At 41.4% G+C, this 17,758-nt stretch overlaps 4 protein-coding genes across 7 annotated transcripts; 2 read left to right on the top strand and 2 right to left on the bottom strand.

Moving 5' to 3' along the window:
* The first annotated feature begins 628 nt into the window (after nt 1-628).
* LOC131879499 (uncharacterized) lies at nt 629-5,007 on the top strand. The gene is given in 3 exon segments (XM_059225849.1): nt 629-1,862; nt 3,208-3,359; nt 3,437-5,007. Coding segments are annotated over 3 exon segments (1,761 nt in total). The 5' UTR covers nt 629-861; the 3' UTR covers nt 4,045-5,007.
* Nucleotides 5,008-5,358: 351 nt separating this feature from the next.
* LOC131879476 (RING finger protein 17-like) lies at nt 5,359-8,666 on the top strand. 2 transcript variants are annotated; one of them, XM_059225827.1, is made up of 7 exons: nt 5,359-5,690; nt 5,755-5,958; nt 6,047-6,225; nt 6,287-7,258; nt 7,435-7,611; nt 7,683-8,407; nt 8,477-8,666. In XM_059225827.1, exons 1-7 carry the CDS (start codon nt 5,621-5,623, stop codon nt 8,580-8,582), a joined length of 2,433 nt encoding a protein of 810 aa, XP_059081810.1. In that variant the 5' UTR covers nt 5,359-5,620; the 3' UTR covers nt 8,583-8,666. The 2 variants fall into 2 exon arrangements, with proteins under 2 accessions (XP_059081810.1, XP_059081802.1); XM_059225819.1 differs by having other exon boundaries at nt 6,023-6,225.
* A 42-nt stretch (nt 8,667-8,708) lies between these two features.
* LOC131879592 (GTP-binding protein SAR1b-like) lies at nt 8,709-10,704 on the bottom strand. 3 transcript variants are annotated; one of them, XM_059225961.1, is made up of 3 exons: nt 10,500-10,704; nt 9,663-9,966; nt 8,709-9,549 (listed from the first exon to the last, which is right to left on the bottom strand). In XM_059225961.1, the coding sequence occupies exons 2-3, from the start codon at nt 9,897-9,899 to the stop codon at nt 9,205-9,207; spliced, it is 582 nt and encodes a 193-aa protein (XP_059081944.1). In that variant the 5' UTR covers nt 9,900-9,966; nt 10,500-10,704; the 3' UTR covers nt 8,709-9,204. The 3 variants fall into 3 exon arrangements, with proteins under 3 accessions (XP_059081944.1, XP_059081937.1, XP_059081952.1); XM_059225954.1 differs by lacking the exon at nt 10,500-10,704 and adding an exon at nt 10,040-10,410; XM_059225969.1 differs by lacking the exon at nt 10,500-10,704 and adding an exon at nt 10,149-10,409.
* Nucleotides 10,705-12,943: 2,239 nt separating this feature from the next.
* Nucleotides 12,944-16,934, bottom strand: LOC131879489 (long-chain fatty acid transport protein 4-like; the record flags this gene model as incomplete). The annotated part of the gene is given in 10 exon segments (XM_059225837.1): nt 12,944-13,368; nt 13,444-13,603; nt 13,718-13,880; nt 13,945-14,224; nt 15,178-15,367; nt 15,428-15,501; nt 15,567-15,935; nt 15,998-16,235; nt 16,296-16,464; nt 16,608-16,934. Coding segments are annotated over 10 exon segments (2,028 nt in total). The 3' UTR covers nt 12,944-13,210.
* Nucleotides 16,935-17,758: the final 824 nt, after the last annotated feature.

Below are 17,758 nucleotides of genomic sequence, written 5' to 3'. Positions count from 1 at the left end.
AACGCCACAAATGTGAGTGACTGCCTATTCAGAAATCTTGTTCCTGTTTGTATAAGGTTCCGTCAGGTGAATATTCGTTCATTACTACATGTATGAGACCATTGCTGAGGGTTTTAAACTTGAGAGCGAGTAAGATCCTAAGTGCTATCAGACTCCCGATACACATGATATCTAAGATTATTGTTCCTTGGAAGCACTCTGAGAAAGCTGCTCGTTAATAATTCAATTTTGACACATACGAACATGCAGCCCAAATCATTCATTCGTTTTCTCTTACGTTGGTGGCCAACTCAATCTGAGGCCAAAATCCACACTAGATCACCACAAAACACCGAGGTAAAGAATGAACCGCGAAACACGTGGCCTTTACTTTGCTTGTGGGCAATGGCAGAGAGAGAGAGAGAGAGAGAGAGAGAGAGAGAGAGAGAGAGAGAGAGAGAACTCTTTACCTTTTCCTTGAGCAAGAGATCCTTGACAAGTTCCCAAGGTTGTCAATCAAAACTGTCTTTTCAAATGGGCCTGGGCTAGTACAAATCGGAGGCACGTACTATAGCGCCTCGTTCGATTGAGGTTTTGCATCTTGGATCCCAGCCAGAATCAGACAAAATATCCTTAGAGTATGTACAGTACTCGTATTTACAGGGGGAGGTATGCGTTTTCTTGCACGGGAGCATACAGTTAGGAAAGCATGGCACTTTGTCGCCCCACTAATTCGGAGTGATCCGCGATCCGCTGAAGGGATTTCGGCTCTGAGCCTGTCTTGGATGTTTTAGCACGGTTTCGAGTGACATGTTCCTGTGATTAGTGAGGAGTGATCACTCAAGAGCGAGTGGGTTCCGAAAAATTGTCTCAAGTGGAGAAATGGAAGAACCGGGAGTTTCCTCTGTCAAAGGAAGAAAGGCCAAGAATGTGATGGTCACGAATGGAAATGAGACCATCCCCAAGGAGTACGTCTTGAGCCAAAGTGCATCACTTGCATCGCTCAATAAAGCCCGCTCCCTTTCTCACGACCTATATGGTAGCCTCGAAAATGGTTACTCAGACACTTTGAATGTGTCGGAGGATATTTCACAGAGATGTTTTTTGTGCCAGACCAACGACCAAAGCGGTGACTTGTTTCGTTGCAATTGGTGTCGACGAGTTTCAGTTTGCTCGAACCATCATTTTCGAGTGTATCATAGAGTACGCTCACGATGTTGGCCATTTCATTTAGCACCCAAGAGAAAGGATTCGCCGCCAGGAAAGTTTCATTTGAGGCTGACAGCCACCAGAGACATCAAAAAAGGGGAAATCATTTTCATTGAAGCCTCGACTTTGGCCACTCCTCAACCACATTCCTTTCCAACTTGCCCAGTTTGTTTGAGGCGATTGAGAGCCGATGCTTTCACCAAGTGCAATTCCTGCTCTATACCTTTATGTGGCTCTCTCGTGTGTGCCAATTCATCTGTTCATCAAATTGAGTGTCGAGTGCTCACGGAGAATAAGATCAATCTCTCATCCCTCGTGAACAATTTCACTCGACCACATTTCATCTACTCCGTAATCATTTTGCTCCGAATGTGTGCTTTGGAACAGCACGCAAAGGCCGCCGAGTTACTCAGTGGGCGAACTAAGAAATCCAATGATGATCAACCCAAGGGAGGTGCACGACATCGTCCCCGTGACATGGTCCAAAGCGAAGAGTTGCTCCTGAGGGAGTTTGTTTTCCAATTGCCTGATCATGTCGAGAAGCGAAGAGGACTTGGAGAATGGAAAATGTTCCAAAAAGATGTGGTCGACTTTTTGAGGCGAAGGTGCTTTATGGCAAACGAGAAGAGTGACGAGCAACTTCACAAGCTACTCGGTATTTTCATGGCACATAGGTAATTCAAGTTTTCTCATCTAGAAAATTGCAATTAACAAGCCTCTGAAGCACGAAGAGGCTCTGTTTGGCAAAGTGTAGTCCTTGTTCAGAAAAGCTTTTAAAATGAAAAAAATACGTAACAATTAAGGTTAATTTCTTTCCCAAATGAGTATAACTCGTAACCTTTCTTTTTTTAACGCATAATTCTAGGACCTCAGTTGAAACTGGATCGTTTTGAGAACCGTTGGTCCATCAGTTGTATTTTTGGGGCAACATTTTTGATGCCAACCTTGAAACCATTAGGCACTGTTAGGCCAAAATGTCTCTCTTAATATTAAGGAAACTTGGCTTTCACAACAAGCGACAAGAAAGCTTTAGGTTGAGGGTACAATTCAATCTGGAAAATACCAGGACTTTCCACGGCACGCTTCACGAAACTCAATTTAAGTCTTGGTTCTCGGATAATTGGATGAGGAAAACTCTCAATGGCTAATAAGGTCTCGCTGTCTCGGGCGTTGCCTTATCATTCAGTTTTAGGTTGGGGCAAAGAAAGAAAAAGCTCATGAACAAGGTCTTGATGGTTTAAATGACCTTGAGAAATTTGAAAGAGACAATTGGAATATTACATGAGTGACATACCTATGGCTTCAATCTTGTCTTATCCTTGTGCTCCCATCCAGTGTCTGTTTTGCCCAATTGTTAGATTTTAACAGACGTGGGTCAATTTCCTTCTGAAATGTCATTTCTATCATTTTTGACAAAGGCTTCAAATGTAAATAGCAGCAATTACTCGGTTCTAAATGTATATAGCAGCAACTACTCGGTTATAAATGTAAATAATCGCAATTACAAGTGTTTAGTCTTCAAATGTTATTCATTCAAAATTACAATTAGTTTCGAATTGCAATTGAATTACAATAACAGGGCTCCAAATTTGATTTTCACCGCTTTTTCTTCACTTCACAAGCTCGACTTGGAAATTCGGTTTTGCTCATGATTAGTTTTACAGAAATAAAAAGGTCAAGTTACGAGGAGTTGTTGGGGCAGCCAAACCTATGAGTAGATCCATGAGACAGATTAACAAATAACTACCTAAATGAACTAAAATTACAATAACTTGAATTTCAAATACGATGAATTACAAATATAATTACTTGGAAATGTGATTGCAATTACAATTACATCACAGGTTTGGACATCACAATGAGAAATGCCATGAGTAAGAGGGCATCATTTTAACTGAAAAAGTATTTTGATGTAGACCTTAGTATAAGAACTAAGGACCCAAAAATGCCCCCGCAAGAGAGAAATATGATTTGATTGAGGTAGTTCACGTAACTTGAAAATCGTTCTTCCAATTCCAGCACCACAATTGATTCCAGAGTGATTTCGTCGGGAACCAATGAAGGAGAAAAACATCTTGTTCAAGGTCGACTTTTGTTCCCCGTTTTTGCTCTCATGAACCATAGTTGCCTAAGTAACACAATTTTTACCTTGGAAGCAGATCCAAAGAAAGGTACGGAAAGCATCTGTACAAACCCTTAAAAGAATGACACATGTTGATACAAAGCCAATCCAAATTCCTCATTTCAGTCGGAGTCTTCAACGTCGTTGTCCGGGCCAGAAGAAATGTTGCCAAAGGGGAAGAACTCTCCATATCTTACGTTTCTTCAATTCTGGGAAATCACAAAAGAAGACGCAAAATTCAAAGCGAGTGGTATTTCCAATGCAAATGCCTCCGGTGCTCAGATCCCACCGAGTTTCACACATAAGTTAGTGCTCTCAAATGTGAGGCTTGTGAAAGTGGACTCATGCTTCCCTCAGATTGCCTTAATATGTACTCCAAATGGATTTGCTCAGATTGTGATTTTGAATTGACTGTGGATGTCGTGGAGGCAAAAATTGACCGCATTGAAGACGAGCTCTCAGAGCTCAGTATCAAAGACGATTTAAAGAGACTAGAGCAATTCATCGAGCACTACTCCGGGACAATTCTTCACGAAAACCATTATCTTATTCTTCTTGCTAAAAGAAATCATTGCTTCATAACGCGCAAGGCTCGAATTTCGGAATTGAGTCATTCCTCAACACATTCCACCGATTCTCCAGCCAGTAGCAGTAGAAGTACCACCCCGAATGCGGATATCTACCGATCCATCTCTGGAGTTATTCAGCAACTGCAGTGCCAACATGGTTCTTAAATCTCTGTCACTGCTAACCAACATTTCCATTCGTTTGGCATCAAAGACCTTTAAAATGACTCGAGTTTAGATTACTTCATATGCAATATCATGCCACTTTGAAGAGCCTTAGTAGAATATTATGCATCAAGAATCATGAAAATTGTGAGAGTATCCAAAAATCTCATAAAACAACTTCTCATTCAAATGAGGAAAATGATGGCAATAATCACCTACTTAAAACTCGGCCAAATACAGATTTGTTTGGGGCTTGTCAAGTGAAGTGGAAATCAAATAATGGGCCTCGACTTTTGGAGCTTAACAATAGACAAACTGCCGTGTCAACCCCATCAAGCATGCATTGATTGAAGTGGTCATCTAATCCAATCTACCAGTTTGTTTGAGCCACCAATATTTTGATATTAAGCCAGAACAATAGTGCGGTGTCAGAACTGCAAATTAAAAAGTGTGTGTGTGTTTTTAAGTGCAGCATAATCCATTCGAAATTATGAAAAAAAGAAGTTTGCTGTCTTGTTTGTCTTCACTCAATACCCAAAGTCAGAGTGCCATGTGTCCATGCTAGATTCATGCTCTGCCTTTCTGTCGCTTTTCAAGCTCTGCTTGTCTTTCACCCCTACCTCCAGAATAACAAAATGTACCTAAGAGGTACCTTTCTTAATATTTGTCCCATTTCATAGCAAGTTGATATGAATTATTTCCTTCGAAATTGTTTTTTCCTACACATATGACTTTTGAAATCGTTCAGCATGTATATGTTATGAAAAATAAAGGAATAATGGAAAAGTCAGGCAGAGGGAAAGGCAGGATGTCTTTCATCTTTGCAAATGCAGCTACCGGCTATTTTGCAATCAGTTCTACATTCATTTATGGATTTTTCCTTTCACTTTGATCAAAATAACTTAAGCTGAGGGTGAATGTCTCTTACTATTCCATTATTCCAAAATATAGACTAACAGAATTGGGAAACTTGTCCAGAATTTGGGATACTAGACCCCTAGTTTTAAGTTGGTTCTAAAGCTTCAATTGTGTCGATTTGCGTCCTCAAAATATGCAAAAGAGTCATTCTGTGTTTTCTTTCAAGTTTAGTTGTTTGTATTGATCGTTTTACGGAAAGCTCTGAGTTAGTTAAATGGGAAAAAGGTTTATCTACATTTTTGTCTTTCAGATGTCAAATCTGACAACAAAAGTCATATTGCAAAATTGATCGAAATCGCTCAAATTGTCACCGTGACATGTAATACTTTGCTCCTAAGGGTTTGCTCCAAGCAGGTTTCGCTCGTGACAGCCTGCTCAATCATCAAATTCAATGTCGTTCTTGATTTACCAGTTTCTGAACACACATTGGTACTTATTTGTGAGAATGTTGGGAACGATAGAAAGCGCACCTTTAAACTATTGATGCCATGAAAGTATTACATTTGCAAGTAAAAACCAAAACCAAACTGGCTAGGTTGTTAAAATAAAGGATAAAATTGATGGTTTGAGGTTTGCTTGAGTCCAAAATCGCAACCCTGCTCATTGTAAACATTGATGCCTAAACGAAACGGAACTGGAAAAGTAAGATTGAGCCGCGAACATGGAGAGGCGTGTGCCCGCAGTCTCGATTGACCCGTGTCTCTTGTGTCGGGCCCCCAATTCCAAGCAAGGTAAGTACGTCAACGATGACATCGATTGATGCTGCTGTAAGATTTGACATCTCTTCTTTGGTAGATGGTAATGTCCCGTGTCAAAGAATCGTCCTCGAGTGCAGTGGACAGTTTTGTCTTACTTGTCTTGAGCGACTCATCCAAGCCGCCAAATCTTCGGGATACCATGTCAGATGTGCTCAAGTACCCAAGACTCCAAAGGCCTCCAAGTCTTGTCTGCAAAGAAATGGCGAAGCCCCCTCAATAACCCTCAATAACCCAGATATTGGTGCGTATCAGTTCATAAATCACGTTGCTTAAGCTCGGCTCGATAATGGGGTTAATAATTTCAGTTACCGATTTTTCTTCGGCATCAGGGATCGAAGAGATCTATGGTGTCAATTTGCCTGACAAACTTCCATCGCCCAATCTGACATTGAATCAAAGTGTCACGGCTAAGGTCTGCTTCTGGATTTCACCTTCGAATTTCTTCGTCCAGTTATATCCGAATGATGTGGACAATATTCAAAGAGACTTGATTGATCTAGTGGAAAATGTAAGACGTATTGTGGCCAGCCCATTTTCTTTTTGCCTAACGTGCTGTTGAATACTTCCAGAACACGAGCCATCAAGTGATCGACGTAGTCGAACCTGGGATGTTTTTGGCCGTCCGTTCTGTCATTGACAGAAACATTTACCGGGCCAAAGTGGTTTCTGTCACGAAAGAGCTTGAAAAAGTGAAAGTCCGTTATGTGGACTTTGGTAACACAGAAGATGTGAGCATGGAATCGACTTGGCCCATGACAGATAAATTGAGCGACTATCCTATCCAAAGTGTTGAATGCTTTCTGAATTTGAAGAACCCTATCACATCTTGGCCGGAAGATGTGTCTGAAGCGTTTTTCCTCATGATTAAAGACGACAAGATGTCCATGGTCATCTCTGACATTGAAGAATCATCTGGAAAAGCCGCCGTCAATATCACGTTAAGGGGAAATAAGAATTTCAATGCGGAAGTGGAGAGCTATTTTTCACATCAAATGAGACAAGACAGTAGCGATTGCGACGGACCAAGTCGATCTTCAGAAGTAGTGCGAACTGAACCAATGCCAAGCCTCGACTTAGGGTCCCCTGTCCCTCCCAAAAGCTACTCGTTGGTTGTTACACATGTGGAATCCCCGGACGCAATTTATGTGCGACTCAAACACTTGGATAATTTGTGGGAAGCGTTTAACTTGCAAATCCAAAAGATACTCTCAAGCGAACAAAACTATGGCTTGCATCAGCTCCATATGGGCCAGATTGTCGGGGTCAATGACCAAGGCCATTACTTTCGAGGAACAGTGACAAGCATTAAAAATCGTGAATATCAAGTTTTCCTTCTGGACAAAGGTCCGATTATTTGCACTTCTAAAAGATACCTAACACCCTTGCCTAAACAACTGAAACGAACCAATGCTTTCTGCGTCAGAGTGAAATTGGCCGGCTTGACACCTTTGGGAACCTCGGATCAATCTTGGAGCATCACCGCCAAAGAAAAGTTCTGCGACTACATGAAGCCCATCATTTGCGTCGAGGGATATCCTGTGGTGAGTGATCTTACATCTATCCATTGTCATAAAGAGTGTGGAGTAAGAAATGAGCAATACGATACAGGGTTATCAATGTCTTAAACTTCAGGCTCTTGCATACGATTTGTGCAATATCTCATGAATGCAATATATGAACTTGATGCGACTCTATTAATGCCATGTTTAACCATCAGGGTGAGATTGATGAAAAAGTAAAGCAAATCGAGATGGATTTGACTTACGAGGTCATTGAGATGGAAGATGCATTCGAGCCGGCCGTAGCAAAGACGATATCCATTAAAACATTTCTACACGAAAAGGGATTTGCTATGCTTGCAAACCCGAGTGCTTTGTCAAACAACACTGCTAAGGTACGAAAAAAACATTACTGAGTTTTTAGCCTTGCACAAATATGAAACTAATGCAGTTCATTTTATCGCAGAGTACAAATTTAACGTTATCGAGTTGTGGAAGCGTGGCAATCCAAGACGATTTAGGTGAAAACTTTTCGGAAGATCGACCCATTCAAGTTCTCACAGGCTCAGATCAAAGTCCGGGCAAACCAATGTGGCCGAGTCCTATCATGATCGAAGAACGTGTATTTGACGCCAAAGTCACGTTTATCGATACCGAAGGACAAATTTATGTTCAAACTCAAGAACAACAAAATATGGCCCAAGATCTTACCCAATGCCTGGAGGCGTTCGTCCAAAACCTGGATGAGAGAGAAATTGCGCTTGACCAAGAGAAACTATGGAACGTTGGTGACATCGGAATTGCCCCTTATCCGCAAGCTGACTTGGTTCCCGGATGGTTTCGATTTGTAGTGTTCGAAATTAACAAGGAAAATGACAATGAAGCTGCAGTGTGTTTCGTAGATTACGGCGAACACAAAGAACTTGATCTTAGAACGGTCATTTCTCGATTTCCCAAAAAAGCGATGGAGATCCCTATTCTAGCGCTACGGTGCAAGTTAGCAAAAATCGTTCCAATCGATAGTTTCTACCCAACAGAGTTCTTGAACGCTGTTCACGCCGAGATTGTGGAGAAAGATGTCACAATCAAAGTTGCGAAAAAAGGATCGACTTTCCCCATACCGGCAGTGATAAAACTTAAGATCAACAACGATTTGGAAATCAACCTTGCAAGAGACTTCAAAAATCGAGGGTAAGAAACAAACCTTCTATGAGCATCATTAAGAAACGGCCGTCTGATCTCATTTCCACTTCTTTTTAGTCAAGCTTGGCCTGCCACCGAAGAGCTTTGGTACGATTCAAAAGCCATTCAACGCCAAGAAAAAATCGCCCTCTATATTCAGCCGACGACGATGGAGCGTAATTGATCCATCTATCGAGTAGATCGTAATAGCTAAATTGTGATAAAGAATGATCGAAAAAACCAGAAAAACTAAATATGTGATAATCTACCGGCGTTGGAGTGAATTTTTGTTTTTAAAAAAAGTATGCTCTTTTCAGGGAGTATGAATTTATTTAAAACAAGAGACCCAAGCCATTGCAGTGAGCGACAATGGACCATTTTGTAACGGGGAGAGATGTATGTGAAAAAAAAAATCGAATTGCTGGGAGAACTGATCCTTTTGTTCCATACTCTGGATTTAAGGGCAATCGGGAAGAACGGGAGTTGGATAAAAAAAAAAAGGGGCACTAAAATTGGAACAAAAAAAGTTCTCAAGGCTGCAAAAAATAAGAAGTCACAGAAGGTAGTGGGCATTTTTCTTCGAAAAGTTGGAAAAATTAGCTAGTTATCACTTTTAGAGAACTCCTCTCGGCGAAGAGAAGTGGAAATCCAATCCAGTAGGGCCAATCTTCGATTTCGCTACCCATGGGAGCTTTCACCAGCAAGTAGTCACTGTCACATACTGTAATAGTTGAATCCATTGACGAAGAGCAATTCGCCATTGGCATCCGGATGTGTGTGAGTGTGTATGTTTTATTAGAGACGACTTAGTCAAGATATTGGGCGATCCAGCGGAAACCTTCACCATAGCCTTGTCGCTTTAACACGGAGCACATAAACAGTTCCAAAGGCCGACCGTGCAACTCGGAACGTGGCACTTTTCCTTTGCCCGTGGTTTGGCCGTAGAGGCCGAAAATCTGTCGCAACTCATCCTCAGATGCCGCGCCAGGGCGATCGATCTTGTTGCCCAAGATCAAAACGGGGCAATTTGCCAGCTGTTCGTCGGTGAGCAAAGAGTCTAACTCGACCTTGGATTCGCCCAATCGCATCCGATCACACGCGTCGATCAAAAACACAATGGCATCTACGGCCGGGAAATAGTCTTTCCACACCTGCAATTAGAAACACGTCTTTCAATTACAAAACCACGAATCGACTATGGAAGATGGAAACTATTCACGGCATGGAGATCAACCGCTAGCATGAACGAACACTGACTACTCACCCGCCGAGCTTGGTGATGGCCACCCAAATCGAACGTGGTGAATCTGATTCGATCAATGGACAGCTCTTCCGAGGTCGGATGCAGCGTGGGGACGTGTTGAGCCATGCGATCATCTTTTAACATATGCAACAAGGTCGTCTTTCCGGCGTTGTCCAATCCCAAGAACAACAACTTGCCCGATTTTTTCCATAAACCCAGATAGCCCAAGGCACCCGTGATCCAATCCCACATAAACATGATGATTTTCTGCGTGAGTCGATTGAAGATCGAAACGACCCCTTTGGATTCAGACACGTGGACCGATCTGCAAATACACCAAACCAACAAACACATCATTAGTCGCCGAACACTCTCAGTGGATGGGAGTCTCCTGTTACTTCTCTCTTAGACGCTCTTCTTGCATGGTTGATTCTCTATCTTTAAAGGGGCACACGGTGATTCACAGGCATACTTATATACTATTGCGCACTAAAAAACGATATCTACCTTCTTTGAATTCGTTCTTCTCCTTGCAAGGAATTGCGACGTAAATCTGTAAATAATCCAGCCTATCATGGGTCAGTAAAAAACTAAATCTCCAGATAAAGGGCCTCAAAATCCACGTTTCCTTTGTACAAATCAGCTCGATGACAATCAGTCCGATCCAACATTGTCGACGGAGATGATTCGGATTTCACTTTCCTGTCACAATTTCCATGACGTTCACCCTGACCTAGCTACCTATCTATCCATCAAACTGCCTACGCCTGACCTAATCATCGAACGGACCCCAAAAAGTAGTCCTTGGAAGCCCTTATTTTCCTACGCCCGTCCAAACGTTCATAGCCTAAAACTCACCTCAACCTGGGAATAAAAGGCCCACTTTGAGTTCGAAAGATGGCACAAATCTCGATCGAGGAACTCTTTCGCTGTGGAAACTCACTTCAATCAGTCAGTCACAGACGACGACGACGACGATGAGTCCAAGGATCCCAAGACCAAGAACGACGAGGACTTGGCTGATTGGATGATGACGCCCGGAGCAGCCCTGAATGATGATCTCGCAACTTGGAGGTTGAGGCTGTCTGGCGGGTCTTGCTGCCCTCATGCCTGGCTGGAACTTTTCAGCTGCTTCTTGGCTCGCTGGCTGGCTTAGTTGGTGGCTTGCTGACTGGGCCTGTATAGAGTTTCTAGAGGGCTAGTCAGACATTCGTTCATTGAAGATGTCAAATTTAGGGTTTGGAGTGGTTTAAGGTGTAGAAAATATGGATCGACGTTGCAAATGAATGGGTCACTTCTGGTTTGATGAGGCTGATCTTGTTTTCCCTCAACGCCGAGTTTTGTTCTTTTTTTTTCGTACAGAAATTTTGATACATGTAAAATTTTTATCATTCTTATCCCGATTACTTGTTTTACCTTGAGCCTGAGACGTAACTTCAATTTTGAAATAAATGTAATGTCAGATTCTGAGGTACTTAAAAGAAAAAAAATCTCTATCCTGAAATTTGAAACTCTTCATATTTTCTTCTCCAAATAATCCCAATCCAGCAAGAATGTGAACCGAAAATATTCCTGAAAAAATATTTTCAATGATCATTCTTAGGAGAACCAACCTCCTCCGCGAACGTATGTCCTTTTATGGATCTCTATCAACAACCTCTCTTTTTCTGTTCTATTTGCCTCGAAGTAGTTTCACGTCATCGTCCATCCTGGCCTTTTAAGAACAGCTGCTGATATTAGCAAATTAGGCTGTTTCGGCAGGGAAAGAATTATTATTACAGTTGTACACAAAAGCAAGTTCTTGAAAAGTTAACAAATACACGTATGCTAGTAGATCGATCTTTACAAGCGACGAACGTACAAATGAGCATAAAACAAGTAACAAAGACACTGCAGATAACTGGTTTGAGAACTTATGGCATCGTAAGAGTGCAACGCAATTTCTGAATCTGCAGAAATGCAAATCAGACAGATCTCTTCAGTTTACAAGCGGGTGGCAAGAAACAGGACGATACGCACTTTTCGATATGAACATAGCAGCCGAAAGATAATCGAAAAAGGGTTGGTTGCGAAAATTTTACCTACAGTGTTTGAGGCAACTAGAGATCATTTACATCCAGGGTCCCTTAGAGGCAACCATAACCTGGACGAGCTGGATGGCGCTTCATGTATTCACTGAAAACTGAAGTGTCACCTCACCAATCTTTAAACTCACCATCTTACAAAATACCAACCAACTGTAATCTTTGTCACAATTATAAGTGACCCTGTTACCTATATTCATGCAATTTACTTCTGCAAAAGCCAGTTATCCGTTGTTTACGTTTTGGCCCAAATCTTGACCGTACTTGGTGACTAACCAGGTCAACTATGATACTCCAAACCAGCATTAGATCATACCCAGGCTTCAGTTGATATCAATAAGTAGGTTTCAGTGTCAAAGTAACGATGTGGAAGTATAATCATTCCTGTTTGTGCTATATTCTTACTGATTTTTCATCTTATTGGCGTCCCATCTGTTGATATTTTTTAAGAATACAATATACGACCACTACATAATTACATACAAGTGAAAACGCGAAAATTTTAAATGCAGCATTACCGAAAGTCTATGTAATTTGACCACGCAACCTTGCAACTTAAGGAACGGGATCATGCGCCAAGTGCATGTAACATATTTACTCTCAACTGCAGGCATCTTTCTTGGTTTCCTTGGAAGTTGCATTTTTTGTGGCAACTTTTATTCGTTGAACCGTAACGATTTCAAAACGAAGTCTCAAAACTGAGAAATACATAAATGATTTGGCTCCAATGGCCAATCACCTTTGTTCTTTTCGTCAACTGTCTTCTCATCTTGAGAATCTCTAAGCAAACACAACACTGAAGAAAACTGATCAACCCCCCTGCTCATTTGACTGCCAGTAAAGCCGAATTCAACTTTGTCCGGAGTTTCAATATGACCTTTCAGTTAAAACAAAGAATATATTTTAAAAGCCTTGGATGATCTTCCAAAGATACCGTTGTAGACAGCTCAAAAACCTCCTGTATCCCAAGAAATTGACGCGGCAATGTCATTGGTTTGTTGAGGCTCACTCAAACGGATGTAAAAAAAAACTGAGGTTAAGACATTAAAGCAAAGTATCCTTGATAGTTTCCTTGGAAATCACAACAAAGTTTCAAGAATTGCAGCCTCTTTTGAGTTATATTTCGTTTAAACACTCTTATTTTAAGATTTATTTGCGTATTTGACGTCGTTATGCATAAAATAGAAAAAAACGGATATATCGCCAATTTGGCTCGTGCCCATATAGCTGATCTGGGTAACCCTTGAAAATAAGGTTAATCGGGAATTTTATAAGTGCTGCTACTGGATCAACGCCTATGCATTCCCTACGAATATTTGAAGGCAGCAAATTGAACAATGAAGGAGCCCGAGAAAGAGGAAAGTTGGACTTCATTGTTGTAACTAACCTGGATTCTCGAGGGCTTGAAGGTGCTCTCAAAACGCACGTTAAGGCTAAATTGATGGCTTTGGCTCAATGCCATTTTTTTCCTAGATTTATATTTATTTAAAATTGCAGCACCCCACTATTGATATGTTTTGCAGTTTCCTGGTCCAAGAGCGAATAGGTTTTCTTGGTTTGGTCTCTGAAGTAGATTTTGTCCTTCACGCAAGATATATCGTACCCCTCCTTCGTCAGATTGATCTTCCGAAATTTATAAGTGCCTAAAAGAAAATTAGATGAGCGATGAAATATTTTTTTGTATATGGTACTCTTCCAGACGGCTATTCAAGTCTCACTAGTAATTTCCAGTTGCGAACAAATTCGCAGAAAAATCGGTCTGGCATAGGAGGGCAGATTATTATCCACTTTCTTATACAAGTCTTCAAAGTCCAAAGTTTTGTTTTTCTCATCCATCGCCATTGCCACCATGCAAGCTCGACCTTCGGTTTGAGGAATCTAAAGTTGGGACCAAATGAAGGAAGTAGTATCTATCCTTGTTTCACCAGAACTTTTTTCGTTGACCGTTCAATCTAAGCTTTAAAGTGTCAATGGAATCAAGAGATAGCTTACCTGAACGCCAAATACCGTGATATCTTTGAACCCTAAAATGGTTGATAAGATGGTCTCCACTTCCAAGGTCGACACATTTTCTCCTTTCCATCGGAATGTGTCCCCAAAGCGATCCACGAAGTATAAGAATCCCAGGTCGTCCATTGTCATCAAATCCCCACTCCTGCATCGGAGTTATTATCAAAGATTGCGACTGCAATTATTTTTCAAGACCTCTTTAATCCCACCGGAAGCAGATATCCCCTTGTTTCAGGACATTTTTGGCGACTTTCTTTGAGGTGGCCGACTTGTCAAGATATCCCTGGAAGTCTCGGATAGGGTTGCCCCGCACAATGGGTGAGACTAGTTCTCCAACCTCTCCTGGTTCACATTCTTGGCACAAGCCACTCTTGGGATCTCGAATGAATTCGCCAGTTTCATTATCAATTCGGATGACTCGATATGGTAGGATGAAAGGGAAGATCTTGGAAACAAATCCAACTGCTCCCTTCTTATTCAGGAAGTTGACTGGAAACCAAGATCAGGTATACAGGGTGGACAGAAGTTGAAGAACACATTTAGTTCCTTCCAAACATTTGCCAAATGGTTTTTCATTCCGAGGAAATATTTGGAAAGAACTCGTTCCATATCATACATGAGCTTATTTTAGCCTAAAGAATAATGAAAAGGCTTCGATATTTTGGCCGCCTGAAGATAACGCAAAGGAAAATCTCTTGTTCGAAAATGCCAATTGGGTGCAATTTTGAAGTCATTCAAGGCTATCGGCATGCTCAAGGCCAAGAAGAGGCCAATGGAGATGGGCGAGGCTTTCTTTGCCTATCCTCGAACCATTCAAAAGTGGAAAACTTGGTGCAAGAACTGCGAATCTCTTAAGAACAGATCTGGTAAAGGACGGAAATCTGTGATTCCAGGAGATTCATACGGCCATAAAATCGGAGGTTACCAATTTTCTTTCGGCTAAAATTGAATCATCTATGATAGGGCACTCGGCTGTTTAATGGTCCATCTTAATGAATAGCTATTTATTCAATGGCAGTTGCTTTCATGGAAAGTCGGTATGCTCAAGACACCTTTCACGAGTCGCCTTTTCATACTAACGAGTTTGAAGAGAAGATTAAGGGCCTGTCTGTGCTTATCATAAAGCGAGAAAGCCAAACTAGTGTAAAGTGTTGACCATTTCGATTTTTTGAAATCTAAACTGAAATAAACTAACTTTCCAGTGTCTCGTTAACAAACGGGCATGAAATAAAATGTATAACAGTAGCAGTTAGTTTCCTTTGTGTTATTGACAGACAAGATTCTGCCCATGTTTTTTCTTAAAGAAAACTTTGAATTCAATATGATTGGGCTATTTTTTGAGTGGGGGGGAGGATCTTTTCAGAAGGCCCAAAAATGGCCCTTATTTCTTTCCACCAGTTAACTTTGATGGTGCCGATATCCCTCAAAATAACTAGACTTACTCAGACTGCAATTTCCTTCTGTCGCACCATAGAATTCGGCAATATCCACGTTAAATCTTGAGCGAATTTGGTCAAAAATGTCGGCCCTCATCCCGTTTCCAAACATCATTCTTACTCTCTGCTTCTCCTCATAAGGCGAGGGAGGCGTGTTGATGAGATATCGCGCCACTTCTCCAATGTATTGGGACACCTTTCACATCAGAAAATTTGTATGCCGAGAAAAATGAATTACAAACTCCAAGATACCTACAGTGACTCCGTGCTCAGCGCAATCCTTCCAATAATTGGAGGCGGAAAATTTCTTTCGGCAAACCATGCCCATTCCTAGAAAGGTCGTCATGACTTGACAATTAGTCCGTCCAAATTTATACACGTATCCACATTCAAACCTGACACAATGACGGCTCCCGTGCAAAGACCATTGGCTGAAGTGTGGTACATGGGTAGCATGGTGTAGAGAATGTCTGTTTTGCGGTCCATGGCGCACATTCCGTAGAGAGCAAAGCCTGTCATCAGGTACCTTGAATGAGCGATCGTCGCTGCCTTCGGCAACCCTGTCGTTCCGGAGGTGAACACATACATCAAAGGATCCGTCAAATTCCCAAGATTTTTCACCTCGGGCCGAACATTGGAACATTTCCTAATAGCTTGATGGATGAGGGTAGTACGAGCTTTGAGGGCACTGTTCATGGGCGGCTTTTGCGAAAGTTTGAACAATCGTACATCTGGACTTAAAGTGTCTACAATGCTCTCGATTCCTGTAAGAATGAAACCCTCTTTCCATTGTATTATCAACCCATCTAAGATGAAGGAAACTGACCTTCCTCAGTATCGTCTGAGTAGACAATGGCTCTCGCTTTTGTGATCTCAATCGAATGGATCAGAGCCTTTCCAGTGATATGGATGTTTAGCAAAGCGGTTATAATGCCTACTTTGGACAAACCCAACCACGTTGACGGATGATCAACTCGGTTTTCCAACATCAAAGCCACCACTTGACCGGATTCATAGCCAGTGTTGGCGAAATAGTTCCCGGTTTGGTTTGCCAAATCATCGACCTATTTTAATACGTAACTATTTGACTTGCTCATTGGAGGATGAAATGCTGGTTCATATACCTCTTTAAAGGTCATTTTTTCATACGAAGAGGGTCCACTGATGAAAGTGATCATCGTTTTGTCTGGATTCTGACGCACCGTTTGTTCAAAGATCTGAGGAATGGTTAGGTTTTTTAGTTTGGCCTTCACAAGAGGGACCCCTAGACCAAAAATGATGCGATATATCAGCCTAAAAGAGAGAAGAAACATAAAATGGAGGACAACCAAGATGAAGTAGCTGGATGGGCATCGTTAAAAGTAAACCACACTTGGTGAAAGATTGACGCCTACACAACTCAGTTGCATAACATAATGAAACATAATGAAACTTACCGCAAGTCTCTTGCTATGGTGGCATAGACAATCCAAAGACCCTTGAGACCACCAACAAATGTGAGGAGAAGGAACGAGGCCAAGGTCCAACGCCGCCATGAGAAGGGGCTTGCCAAGTATTGGAATCCGGAGATTGGAAACATTGACTTTCCCCATTCTTCGGGGATGGAGATGATGATGAAACAAGTACAAACTAGGGCACTCCAAAATTGCTTGGACAACGCCATTTTGTTTTTCAAATTCTTCTTTTGATCTAAGATGTCTGCTTTGTCTCAGTTTTAGTTTTGCCCGACCATTAATTGCATTCTGATCATAGTTGACCGAAAAATTGTTAACTTTAGAAAAAAAAGGTTTTGATCAATTCATGAGCCTTAAGAATGCTTCAATCAATGGAATTAAAAGTTGATGATCAATGCCAATTTCGAAGTCAAAGATTTCAACTTGATTTGGCAAGAGAGAGACTGGTCGGGAAGTCACATCAATTTGCTGATATGGCCAGTGAGAATTTAACTGATAAGAAAGTTGAGATTACTGACCTTTCACCTTGCTCATATATTCTTGACCTCCTTTTGCACTTTGTGTTCCAAATGTTGATTTATATCAATGAAACATTCAAGCAAATATTCTTCTTCATAAGGCTAAATATAGCGAAAAATCAGCAAAATTGCACTCAAAGCATTTCACACATTCCCACTCTCAATTTTTCTTTTAAACTTTCATACGTTAGCGCTAAGATAAAATTCAAAGGCTTTATAAACTACTGGTCAATCTATGTATCTTTGATGCTGGATTCCAAAATTACATTATAGGTATTGTCATGAGTGTAGGCTACAAAACAGAAAGCTTTTGTAGACGATTAAGGGCAAATTTCTCACGGTCGAATGGTCGACTCCTCGTGTCATGTTTTCACCTTGCAGGCCAAAGATTGTGCCTTAGACTGACAGGGGAATTTGAAACTTTTTAATGGCCCCCCGTCTTTGTCCTCAATCCTGCTACTCTTTTTGCTTCCCAAGCATATTTTAGGCCACATTTGGCTCCGTCGGTCAAGCAAATTGGGAAGAAATCGATTGCTCTCGAACCCAACATGTCCCAGTTTTGAAAATAGGTGAAAAGCGTTGAGTAAGAATGTGTTGACTTTTTCTACGAAATTC

This window comes from Tigriopus californicus, chromosome 1 (genome assembly GCF_007210705.1).
Source record: "Tigriopus californicus strain San Diego chromosome 1, Tcal_SD_v2.1, whole genome shotgun sequence".
NCBI classification, from domain to species: Eukaryota; Metazoa; Arthropoda; class Copepoda; order Harpacticoida; family Harpacticidae; genus Tigriopus; species Tigriopus californicus.
The sequence above is the reverse complement of the archived record's forward strand: the minus strand, read 5'-3'. Positions and strand labels throughout refer to the sequence as shown.

Coding starts and splice junctions, on each gene's coding strand:
- LOC131879592 (XM_059225954.1), bottom strand. CDS start 10,065: ATGCAAGAAGAGCGTCTAAGAGAGAA. Junction 9,967..10,039: donor GAAGAGCGTCTAAGAGAGAA/GTAACAGGAGAC, acceptor GTGTATTTGCAG/ATCGGTCCACGTGTCTGAAT. Junction 9,550..9,662: donor GCCATCACCAAGCTCGGCGG/GTGAGTAGTCAG, acceptor TTCTAATTGCAG/GTGTGGAAAGACTATTTCCC.
- LOC131879476 (XM_059225819.1), top strand. CDS start 5,621: ATGGAGAGGCGTGTGCCCGCAGTCTCGATTGACCCGTGTCTCTTGTGT. Junction 5,691..5,754: donor GGCCCCCAATTCCAAGCAAG/GTAAGTACGTCA, acceptor CTTCTTTGGTAG/ATGGTAATGTCCCGTGTCAA. Junction 7,259..7,434: donor GCGTCGAGGGATATCCTGTG/GTGAGTGATCTT, acceptor TTTAACCATCAG/GGTGAGATTGATGAAAAAGT.